The sequence below is a fragment of the Solanum verrucosum genome, unplaced genomic scaffold, assembly GCF_900185275.1.
Source record: "Solanum verrucosum unplaced genomic scaffold, falcon-dt-bn FXZP01000112.1, whole genome shotgun sequence".
NCBI classification, from domain to species: domain Eukaryota; kingdom Viridiplantae; phylum Streptophyta; class Magnoliopsida; order Solanales; family Solanaceae; genus Solanum; species Solanum verrucosum.
In genome coordinates this window covers 103,601-116,512 of record NW_026020441.1, presented here as the reverse complement: position 1 = coordinate 116,512, position 12,912 = coordinate 103,601, and the positions used below count along the sequence as shown (strand labels likewise).

The window sequence follows — 12,912 nt, the reverse complement described above, 5'->3', positions numbered from 1 at the left end:
ATAATACACGTAGGATGTCATGTAGGACACAAAATTGTTATGTAGGGTGTCATGTAGGACGAATGTGTCTATTTGTTCAATTTTATACAAGTTTAAATGCCTACTTGTGTATACCCAAAGTTTTATAGTTGCCCGTTGACGCCACGTTAAGGGTCATGTTTATGTATTATGCCAAGTTAAAAAATGAATCTGCAATTTGCAAAATCAATTGATATATTCTACTTTTGGGAAACTTAAATAAAGTAGAAGTACATAATGTACATAATACTTTTCATCTTTATAGTTTTTTTAAAAGCAAATTTACCACTAGACAGTGTCTAGCGCCCTTTTATTAAACATAAAAATTATCAATAGGGATAAGCACAAGCAAGGGGGGCTAGGCCTTACCTTACTAATCCTAATGAAGTATCTAACTTCTGCTACATAACAAGCATGGAGAAAATAAGAGCTAGAGAGAACTAAGTATTTTCTGATCACCACAAAGTTTGTAATACAGTCCATGATGATATTACAAATGAGGATGGTTAAATAATGTAAAAATATGTCAATCAGGAAGAAAGTGGAGTTATCAGCCTCAAACTCTCTATTACAAAAGCATAAATTAAAAAAGATTGATTGACGATCAAAAGTAACTTGAAGTATTTTTCTGTTGTCTTCTTCTTCAAACCTATCCAACAACACTTGATAATTCATACTTTCTTTATGGATTTATTGGATCTTGTTGAACCTATTGATACTGTCAAATGGTTCTGTTTTGCCTGTCGCATCGGTAGGTGCCTTGGAACAGACTCCTCAATCATTTTACCGTCCCAACTATGTTGCCTTCCATGTGTGCTCTCTTTGCTTTTGTTGCTTCCACTTCTTTGCTACCTAGGTGATATATCCCCTTTGTAGCCACTCTATCAAAGCATATGTCTAGCATATTGTCTTCATCATCTTCATCAAAAGAATCCTAGCTCGCCCAAATCAATTGTATTTGACACTAAGGCCTTTACTCATTCTTCTTTGCAATCACACATTTAGGCACAAAAGCGGGAGCTTCTAGATTTAATTTTCTATTCAAAGCAGGTGTTGAGACCTGTTTTTCTTGGATCAAACCATTGTCATTCTTTACCTTACTTGATTTCCAGTAGTCTTCAATAAAACATCAAAGATATTCGAACATAATAGGTCTCTTGAGACATTACTAATATCTTTCCTCTTCTCACTGTCATGAAAATTTCCAGTCGCACCTTTTTCACTAAATGGAGAATTATTTTGACTAGTCAGGTAAAGGGTCCGGTCCGACTACTAGTTGAATTTTTGTGTGCAACCAATGTCCAGTTTTTAGTTGCATTCTCGTTTTCAACTTGCAAAACATGCTGCCTAGATTTTTCAGCATCTTCAACATCAAATGTATCCATTAGTTTTTGTCTTGAATCCATTAACTTTTTCCCTGAACCAATTCGCGGTGCATCAAACCCAACTCTTGGTGTTCCCCCTGCGTTTTTAGTTGCATTAGACATCAAATTCAACCCAACTTCTTTTGATTGCACCTCATTAGTAGCAGCATGTTGGTTGTTGCAATCACCTTTGTTTTCAATATTTTTTTGAACATACACCAATATTACTTGTATCACATCCATTAACTTTGCACGATTTTGCTCAAAAGTGGCAGCAATCAATTGTCGATTTAAAGAAGTAGCTTCACTTTGATCGACATCTACAATCTTTCTTTTTTTATTTAGTATTTCTCTCACATCACCTTGATACTTTTCACTATCGATAGTACCTTTTAAAACAACTTCAATGGTATCATCAATTTGTTTGTTATTTTGGTTTCTTTTCGAGAGTAAACGACAACTATCTTCATCATGGTCTTGGTGCTTACAATAATTGCAATACAAAGGTAGATTATCATATACAATCTCCTGAGAAACCTCAATCAACTTACCAGATTTTCTATCCACAAATTGCAACCATATACGATTTGGAAGCTTTTTCATTACAGCAAGTATAACCTTGACCCTAGCCGTGATAGGTCTTGACTTGATTTGAGTAGCTTTATCTATAGCTATTGGTTTCCCAACATCCGATGCTATAGACAATAAAGACTTCTTTGCAAACAAATCTGGAGATAAGTTTGGTAAAGAAATCCAAACCATTGCTAACGTTGTTTCCTCCTTAGGATTATATCCAATGGATCATGGAAAAACCCTACATTGGTGATCCTCTCCATTGTTGAGAAGATAATTAACTAAGTGAGATAAGCTAGTATATAATATTCATATTGATCAAACCTCAACAAAAATTGTCTTGGAGCAAGTAAGCCAATTAAACAATTGCCCTTGTTACCAAGATGTTTCGGTAAAATTGACCTTAATACCTTCAAATCTGGCGCACTATGGGATAATTTAAACACCACTACTTGATGCAATCCCTCTTCGATTATAAAGTCTTGCCTTTCCTCCATTGAAAATGTGATAGTAGGTTCTCCATGAATTATTTCGATTGATTTTACAATTGTTTTTTAGTTAATTAGAGAAGATTGTTTAGGATTTAGATTATTGGAATTGAAAAGGGTGGCACATGTGGTGATTTGGGGTGGTGGGGCGAGCTGGACAGCCTTGAAAGGAGGTCGTCCATTGGCCATAGCAGCTAGGGGTGTACAAAACCGAACCAAAAATCGAACCAAACCGTAAACTGCAAAAAAACCCTGACTAATGGTTTGGTTTGACTTGGTTTGGTATTGAAAAAAAAACTCGACTATATTTGGGTTGGTTTAACTAAAAAGAAATAACCCGAGACCAAACCAACCCTACATTATATATGCAATTTTAAAATTTTATTTTATACATAAAAATATTTACTTTGATATAATTTTAAAATATTACTTATACTATTTCATAGTTTTTATCTTTTAATAGATTATTTCAAGTTTAAAACTTAGAATTCGAAATGGTCCAATAAAGATTATAGTTCATAGATGTTTATAATTATAATAAAACTTAAATCAAAATCAAATTAATACTAATGCAAAAAGAAAATCAATTCAACACTAAGAATGACAATAATATTGAATATTTGTTCTGTAGTTTTACATTGGTTTAGACAATTAAAATACATAATCTAATTTTAATTTTCCTTAAATATTTAGTAATGTAACTAATACTTATTAAACTTATTTTAGCATGATTTAGTACTTTTAAATTATGATCATTTTCATTATGACTTTACAATATTTATTTTATATGATGATTTCATTATTATTTTTTATTGAATATTTTAGTGTCATCAGTACTTATCTCATATTTTGTGTTATTTTCTTAAAAAACACCTTAGATAATTGTATTTTGGTTGGACTAAAGAAATATTTGGAGCACAAGTTGATTACATGTGTTGTATGCAAACTTTACCTAAAAATCCAAAAATCTGAAAAAATCTGAGGTATATTAGTTTGGTTTGATTTATAAATTTAAAAATTCGACACAATGATTTGGTTTGGTAGTTGAAAAACCCGAACCAACCCGAGGTTGAAAACCCCGAAAAAATCCAAATTTTAGTAGTTTGGTTTGGTTTATAAATTTAAATTTTTTACACAAATGGTTTGGTTTGATATTTGAAAAACCCGAACCAACCCGGTCATGTACACCCGTAATAGCAGCCATGAGAGCTGCGTAACTGCTGCCTATGAAGGAGTGAGCCACCAAAAGAAAACCCTAGGTCGGTCGTATCCTTGGAGACGACTTATTAGTTTTCAGTGTAGACTATTCATCTTTATAGTTGAATTGGATGTCATTGAATTAAATTAGTTTGATGTTCCTTTTGCTTCGTGGCTATTTCCATAGTTAGCTTTGTATAATAATAATCATATTATATTATAATTGGGAAGCCTCCAAGTCAGAAGTTGAATTACCAAAGTGTCCTTATAATGTCATAATATTGATAAACAAAAATGTACACATTAATTATAAATAAATACTATTATATTCTATTAAACACTATTTTTATATATTTATGGACAAAAGTATAAATACACACTCTTAAAAGCTAGGATTGTTATTTATTTAGTTTCTCCTTTTTTTTCATTCTTCCTATTATTTTGTTTTATCTTTTTTGTATAAATGCCCAAAAAGACTTGCAACTTAAGAACTGCATTGGTTAAAAATATATTTTAATAGCACCTTAGTGAAGAATACTAAAAGTTTCTAACAAAACAAAACTGAACCCACAATCAATTGTTCCAAACTTTATGGAAGAAGTGTGAAATTTTCCAGTAACTGTTACTATTTCTCTATTAGTTTATAAATGAATTTTTCCTCTACAGCTCATATTTTATGTATATTGGGTTTATAATTTTCGTTAGTTTTTTCATATTTCATCATTATTCATGTTTTCTTCTTAATACAATTGTAAAACCTGTTTAATTGCAAAAGAAGATTCACAAGAGCTTTAGCAATAATTTGGTACGAATAATAGAAGAGTGTTACAACATCAAATACAAAATTGTTAGTTTCTCCGCTCAATTTGTGTGATATTTTTCATTTCTTGAAATTTAAATTATATAAAATTTAATTAATATTTTAAAAATTACAACTTAGAATACTTTTTGTATAATTTTTCGAATATATATATTTTTTATTTTATAATATTGAGTTAATTTGATCCAACTTAATTTCATAAAATTAATCGAATTGACTCTCGATTAGCCAAGACTGTCACATAATTTGGGATGTATACATGTCTCCCTTAAAACTCAAGGTGTTTAATACATCATGTACAAAAAAAAATCATATAAGGGATATAAATGTTTGATATATATCTAGCTAAATTATATTATGCAAGTGTTTTAGCTATTTCCCCGACTACATAATTGGGTTTTAGTGTTCTCTTTTGCATGTTCTATTCATTATATATATATATATCAAACGTTTATATCCCTTATATGAATCATTGCCTGTATATATTTTTAAAAGTTCAAAAGTCATTGGATGATATAATAGAAGATAACTATCGAGTATAAGGAATGTAGAAATTTCCTTTTGCAATCAAATCGGAATCATTTTGTAACACCCCGACTTTTCAAAACGTCTAAATGAACTCGTATCTTCGTGGAAAGACAAGGAGGGTGAGTAATAAATTAAAAACGATGTGTTATGTGATATTTTAAGTGTTCAAGTGTGGTATCTCAAGTTTTGAAGTTAGGTAAGTGACAAAATAAAAGTTGGCGAAAGTTACCGTAAATTCCTTTTTAAAGATTTGTCTGAAATTTGAATCAAATGTCTCGGATATTTTCTCCCAATCTATTAAGAGTTATGGTCCCTGCGAGCTATGAAATCGAAGGTATACGAGTCTAGTTTCCAACGCATCAAACCGTTCGTTCATACAAATTCATAATAGAGAGATATTCGCATTTTCGTGGGACTGTGCAAGCAGGCACGTGAGGTGGGGCCCTAAGTCGGTGGAATGTTACATATATCTTCTCCTTCAACCTTTTTCTCCATTTTTAAGCTAAAAAACAGAGAAATTAGAGAAATCCATTTCTAGGATCAAGTGAAATATAGATTTTCTCGACTTAAGTCCTTGACGAAAGTTGTTCTACGCGTTGGGCTCACATCGTGGTATAATTTGTTTTATCGATTGCATAGCATATCGCACTTTAGTGTTGGGACAGCAAGGGTTTGAATATATTTGAAGGTTTTGAGGCGAATTACGAACCTAAGATCGAGGTAAGACCCTTCTTTCATTGACTATAGCTTTTATAAGCAGCAAACATCAATTTGCGATGGAAATACATATCTTTTATCATATTGTCATGGTATCTTTTGTTTTTGTATGTTGATTATGGTCCTACTTTGTTGTAGTATCGAGGGAGTTATGAGTTAAAGTCGTTAGGCCACGTGAATTTAGCGAAAAAGGTATGTTAAGGCTATTCTCTTCCTATGGCATGTTTCCTTAAAGCTTAGGAGCAATGTAATTGAGTTGTTATCATTGTTATACTTGTAGCCATTATTGTTGATTGTTGGCTGCTCGAATGTGTATAATCCTCTCTTATCGGGATTCTTATTCAGTAGTAGCATTCGTATGTTGGACACGACTTAGAGGCTATTTGTATAGGTTGCTTATAACTAAATTGCTCGCTTTTAGCTGTTGGATTGTTATTGTTGCCTTTGGGCTATTGTGGTTAGTTGCAGGAATGCGATCTATGCCTAGAAGGGTTATGTTCTGCCTACAGGGCTATATGGACGCCTAAAAGGGCTATGAGTTATCTACGGGGCTATATTAATGCATAGAAGGGCTATGAGCTACCTACAGGACTCTATTGATGCCTAGAAGGCTATGAGTTGCCTACAGGGATATATATTGACGCCTAAGAAGGCTATGTGCTTCCTACAGGGCTATGTTGTTGCCTAAGAGGGCTATGAGTTGTCTATAAGCTATGTTGATTCCTAAGAGGGCGTTGTGACTGCATGCGGGGCTAGGGGACTATCGATAGGGATATATAGGTTGATTGGCACCTTCCGGGCTTATGGGGGCCTGAGTAGGTGGTCTTGTGTGCTGTTTGTACCTGCCGAGCTTATAGGGGCTTGGTTAGGTGGTGGTTTTACTATTTTTGATAACTTTAGATTTAGGAGCAGGTCAATACAGTTATCTTATCCTTGATTTATTTATCAGATTATTCCAGTATATCAGGATACCTCATCATAGTCTATTGCCTTTCATACTCTGTACATTATTTTGTACTGATGCCCCATTGCCTTGGGGGCGCTGCATTCATGCATGCAGGTCCGGACAGACGACCGAGTAGACCTCCTCAGCAGCAGGATTGACTTTTATCCGGTTGGTCAGCCCCTTTCCTCCGGAGCTGCCAGAGTTGGGAGGTTTGTTACCTTTTGTTGTATATATTATCATGGGTAGGCTAGGGCCCTGTCCCACCAATCTTTACTACTCTTAGAGGCTTGCAGACTAGTGTGTGGGGTTTATAGCTACGTTATGGCCATGCTAGCCTATGTTGTTAGTTTGGAGAAACTTGTGAGTTGTTTGATGTATTGTATTACTATATACCTGCTTTTTGTTTTGGTACAGATATCATGGTGGCCTCGACAGCCCAACCAAGATTTTTGTGCTAGTTGGCTATTTATTTATATGGTTTCGTGGGAGTTGTTTCTTTTATAAATCAATTGACAGGGGCCTTACCGGCCGAGGGCTTAATTTTAAGCTGAGATATACGTATTTATTTTCTTGACTGTTTGTGGCTGTCATGCGCTAATAGCAAATGGTTCTGCATGGTCGGCTCGAGCCTGAGTTCTGGCATTAGGAGCCAGTTGTGCCCTTGAATCTGGGGCGTGACACATTTAATCATTTTTGTATATTAATTTTTGTTCATATTAATATATCACATGTTTGGACCTAATATCATAAAAATTTAACTCAGTATTAATTTTAGTTACCCAATCAAGTTGTGTTGTCCAAATCTTGTAGATTCATCGATTGTCTAATCATTTGACATACAATAAAGATGTTATTAGAATAGGTTGATAGTTCATCTATTTTAATTTTATTTTTTTTTGAATAGTTTGTGATACTCATTACAATGTGATTTTGACATATATAACTCAAATCGTAATAATGTGTTCAGAGGACTCACGTGCTTCGCAAGTCTCCATAACTAGTTGTATATAAATATAAGTTGCAGTGTTGGGCCGTGCTAAGCACAGGCACATGCCTATCTAGTAATATAGAAAGATAGATATGATTATTGAAAATCAATGAAGATTCCCATACATGTCTATTTGGAAATCAATTCCACCTATCCTCAACTTTCAATATAATTCTCCTCCACAAAAAAAACAACACTTCCCCTAAGACATCAACTTAAATTAAAAATTAGTACTCAATCTGTATGTTAAATCGATCCACATATTACTTCTTTCTTTTGTTGTTATACACTAGTGATAAAGAATTGATTATTTTATATACCCAATAGATTTGATCCGAAAAGAAAGACGCAAAACAAGTTATATATGACACCTACGGATAGCTAAAGATCTTATAGTTGCTGAGTGATTATGCTATCTGAAATTTAAGATATTTGTTGGAATAGTCATACAAATTGTTGGCATAAGAAGCAAAACAAAAGATGAACAAAGATTATAAAAGTCTGAGAGCATTATGAAATGAAACAGTGCCAACGTTAGAGTTGGGGGCGTTCACCAGTCAGTTAGAACGACTAGTATTACAAAACCTCTTATCACTGAACTTACTATGAATAAAGCTCCAAAATTCATCACTATTGGCCTAGACAAGGAAGTGACACTGACACTCTATGACATCTATATATATGAAACCAACAAGATAAATGTTCTCCTCTTGAGTTTATTGGTTTGGATCGGTTCGGTTATTTGTTCAGGTTTTTTTTGAACCAAATCAAAACTAAATGAAATATTATCAATTTTTAAAGGCATAATACATATATTAGACCCTAAACTTGGCTTCAAATTTTAAGTTTGACCTCAAACTTTCACAGTGCACAAATAGACACTTTAACTATCCAGACTTTTAATAAATAAACCCGCGATTTTTGGACCAAAGTGCGTGAAATGCAAACGCTTCCACGTGTATTAGTGAGCCAATCAATGACTGCCAACTAATTAAACATTTTACATGTCAATTTTAGAACTAAAAAATAAATTAATTAATTTCAATTCATAAAGAAGGGTTAAAACATTCCATCTGTTCATTTCACGTACACAATTCAAAATCATCTCAAAGTGAAAGTGAAAACCCTAGGTCAGCAAGTGAATCAAAATTTGGGAATCAAAGGGGGAAAATCGTTCAAGATTTTTGGGGAAGTTGATGTTCATCTGTTCAGGTATGCCTAAATTTGCCCTTTTGAAAGTTTATCTTTGATACAAAGTTGAATCTTTTTATCACCGTTAATGTAAAATAGTTATTTTCTTATAGCTTTATACATATGGGTCATATTATAGCTATTTTTCACCATGGAGGTCGCATTTATAAAGGTCAATATGTGTCGAAATTGGGAAACATCGTATTTAGCATAGATAAGGACCACTTCTCTTTGACCGAACTGAAATCGTATGCAAAAGACATTGGATATGATGAAGTTGATGCTTTTTTTACTGAAGACCCTATTACCCATAATTTTGTCAAGATAGAAAGTGACAGCCAACTATATAACTTTGTTAAAGATTTGTGGAGTGGGTCATTTTTTAAGTTGTTTTTGAAGCATATGACTGTTAAAAAGGGGGGGTCCACTGCTACACCTACTTTGGGACCATTTTCTGTTGAAAATAATAATCAAGAATTGGGAAATTGCTCTAGGGTTTCACACATTGAACATGGTATAAATGGGGAAGGTGAAGTTGAACAACCATTAGATAAAGAAAATGATGATTCTCTTAACTTTGAAGAGGATAACTTAGATGATGTTCCAGATCAGGATGATAGTGAAGTTGATGAAGAATTGAGAGCTTTTAGAGAAAAACTTAGGGAAGACAAACAAAATGAAGCTGCAAAGCAAAAAAAGAGAACTAAAAAACTCTCAAAGGATCAAGGTGTTGAGCTTGGAGAAGTTGGCATAGATAAGGGATTTGAGAATATCTTCACCAATAAGGCAGCCAAATTTAATGGGAAATTGGGAGGTGATGAAGTGTTTATTGATTCATCAGATGAACCAAGTGAAGATAGTGATGAGGAGCTAGATGTTCTAGCACAACCAGGTGTTGATTTACCTTCAAGAAGAAAAAGCAACAAATTGAGGTATGATTCTTCTTCATCCGTTTCTTTCTTTGAGTTGGGTATGATATTTGAGAGTGCAACTCAATTTAGAAAGGTTGTTGCTGATTATGCTGTTCAACATAAGGTTCAGTTAAGGCTTAAGCCCAATGAACCTTATAGAGTTAGGGTAAAATGTGAAGGGAAGTGTAAATGGGAAATCTTTGCAAGCTTGGATAAAGATTCTGGAAATTTTTTTGTGAAGAAATACTATCCTGCTCATAGATGTATTTCAAAGAATAAGAACAGGTTGTACACAGCCAAATATGTGGAAATGAAGATGAGGGATAGAATAATATCTCAACCTGACATGAGAGTTCATAAGCTTCAAGAGACACTAAAAAAAGAATGGGGCTTAAAAGTGGGAAGATCAATATGTTTCAGGGCAAAAATGAATGTTATTGCCAAGTTCTTGGGTGATTGGAAGCTTGAGTTTTCAAGGTTGTTAGACTATGCTGACATGATTAAGAGTACAAATCTTGGGAGTTCTTGTTGGGTTAGAACTGATAATGAAACAGTCCATGGCTTACACTTGTTCAAATATTTCTATGTTTGCTTTGCTGCATTGAAAAATGGATGGCTGGAAGGTTGTAGGAAGATTATAGGATTGGATGGATGCTTTCTGAAGGGTGCTTGTAGAGGAGAATTATTAGTAGCTGTTGGAAAAAATGGAAACAATCAAATGTATCCAATAGCTTGGGCAGTGGTTGATCAAGAAACTAAACACTCTTGGAGTTGGTTCTTAAGCTATCTCATTGAAGACTTGCAACTTGGTGATGGAAGTGGCATAATAGTCATGTCTGACATGCAAAAGGTATTTATTCTGCCTTTGTTTATTTATTGCAGCTTACTGTCTTGTGTTACTGCCCTGTGTTACTGTCCTGTATTACTGCCCTGTGTTACTGTTTTGTGTTACTGCCCTGTGTTACTGCCATGTATTACTGCCCTGTGTTACTGTTTTGTGTTACTGCCCTGTGTTACTGCAAAAGATTTAACATCATGAAGACATGATTAATTTTGTCAACTGTTTTTGCAATCAGTCATTTGCGCAGGATTGGCATTCTGTTTTTGGTGCAATTGGTCTGTATGGGAATGATGTTGCAAACTCACAATTTTATCATGTAGAATGACTTTATGTCACTGTAAAGGGATAATTAAGTATGATGAGTTGATTCATTCTATTTTTTGCATCTTGATCTTGTGCTATTTATTTGTGGGTAGTTTGTTGAATCACTTTGTAATAAAAAGTTGCAAAATATTCTGTCTAAAAGGTTGCAAAACATGCAGCTATTCACTTAGTGTGTGAAGTAAGTGAAGTGTGTCTTAAAGTTATTGATTTAATATTTCTTAGGGTCTTGAGGTAGCAGTTGAAGTCTTACTTCCTAATGCTGAAAGATGAATGTGTGCAAGACATATTTGGGCAAACTGGCAAAAAAGATTGAGAGGTGAGGAAAGGAGAAAAGCATTTTGGAGGTGTGAAAAAGCTAGCTTTGAGGTTAAATTGAGAGATGAATTTGAATATTTGGGAAAATTGGGTGATGGAATATGTGAGGCGTTGCTTGGATATAACAAAGAATATTGGTGTAGAGCTTTATTTAGTGAAAGATCAAAGTGTGATGTGGTGGAAAATAATATGTGTGAAACATTTAATTCATGGATTGTTGGTCCTAGACATAAATCTGTGATTAGTATGCTTGAAGATATTAGACATAAAATGATGGATAGGCATGGAGATATGATTAAGTTTATAGATACTTGGATCGGTGACATTTCACCTATGGCAAGATTGATTTTAGAAGAAAACAAAGAGATTGGTAGGACATTAAGGGTGAATTGGAATCATGACATTGGATTTGAAATTCAAGAAGGAGAGTATAGACACATAATTGACATGACTAGAAAGACATGTAGTTGTAGGTTGTGGCAGTTGAGGGGCATACCTTGCCAACATGCAGTTTGTGCCTTATATCACATTGGGCAAGAACCAGAAGATTATGTGGAACATTGGTACAAAAAAGATACATTCCTACGAGCTTATAAGTACTTCTTACAACCCATCTCCAATATGATAATGTGGCCTGACACCAATAACCCACCAGTTGAGCCTCCTGAAGTGAAGCCGATGCCTGGAAGACCAGGTAGATGTAGAAGAAAAGATAAAGATGAACCGAGAAAAAAGAAGTGGGGGAAAGCATCAAAGAATGGAGTGAAGATGTCATGTTCCAAATGCCATCAAGTTGGGCATAACAAAAGAACTTGTAAATCAGTGGTAAGAATTTCTGTATTTCTTGTAAGTTTTAATTAGTTTTATACTTCTAATTTTGTGTCTTTATAGCCCTCTCAACAGCCCACACAACAGCCTGCAAGGCCTTTTCAACAACCACCAGTGAGGCAGCCTTCACAACCACCATTGAGGCAGCCTAGCACTAGAAATGCCTCTTCTTTATGTGCAGATACTTCAAAGGTTAAAGGAAGGAAAAAAAAGGAGCCAATTGCAAGTGCAACATCTTCTTCAGTTGGAATGCCACCACCGTCTTCAGTTGGAATGCCACCAGCTCCTTCAGTTGGAAGAAAAAGAACAAGAGATGTGGGATTTGGTGTTTACACAGACATACAAACTGGAAGACAAGTGATTAACGTATGTATATTGCCTTCTTTAATTTATTTTCTTACATCTTTATTTAGGTATACTAAATAATGCCCTATGAATTATGTAGCCAGGAAGATCAAGTGAAAGGGTTATCTCAAGTGGAACAGGGATAGCATTTAAAGATGCATCACAAACAAATGTTGATCTTGGATTCAAGCCACCTGGTTTGAAATGGAAAGGAAAAGATGCAATGACTAGAAATCAACTTCAACAATTGTCAAAGAAAAAGGTGCAAAGCAAATCCAAGGGCAAGTGGGTTCCATAAGAGTTTAAAGTGTTAATGATGTGTATAAATGTTGATCTAGGAGGTCTTTGTTTTTGTTTATTTTGATAAATGTTTGTAAAGGCATACTCCAATTACTAATCATTTTGATGTATGTTTGCATAGACAAATCTTTGGAGGGTATTTAGTTGTCCTAGTTTAATGGATATTAAGTTATGTTTTGTGAAGTCTTTTGGTGTTTGTTATGATTGATGTTAGGCTG

The 12,912-nt window shown here is 34.2% G+C and overlaps 2 protein-coding genes across 2 annotated transcripts in view; both read left to right on the top strand.

The window, feature by feature from the left end:
* LOC125808456 (ras-related protein RABH1e) overlaps positions 1 to 12,912 on the top strand; it is a 942,753-nt gene that overhangs the window by 919,044 nt on the left and 10,797 nt on the right. The gene's annotated exons all lie outside the window — the stretch shown is intronic.
* LOC125808340 (uncharacterized) lies at positions 8,954 to 11,235 on the top strand. The gene is made up of 2 exons (XM_049488058.1): positions 8,954 to 10,591; positions 11,129 to 11,235. The coding sequence occupies exons 1-2, from the start codon at positions 8,954 to 8,956 to the stop codon at positions 11,174 to 11,176; spliced, it is 1,686 nt and encodes a 561-aa protein (XP_049344015.1). The 3' UTR covers positions 11,177 to 11,235.

Excerpts from the sequence above, each read along its gene's own strand:
- LOC125808340 (XM_049488058.1), top strand. The coding sequence starts at position 8,954 with ATGGGTCATATTATAGCTATTTTTCACCATGGAGGTCGCATTTATAAA. Across the intron at positions 10,592-11,128 it reads TCATGTCTGACATGCAAAAG|GGTCTTGAGGTAGCAGTTGA; the intron begins GTATTTATTCTG and ends AATATTTCTTAG.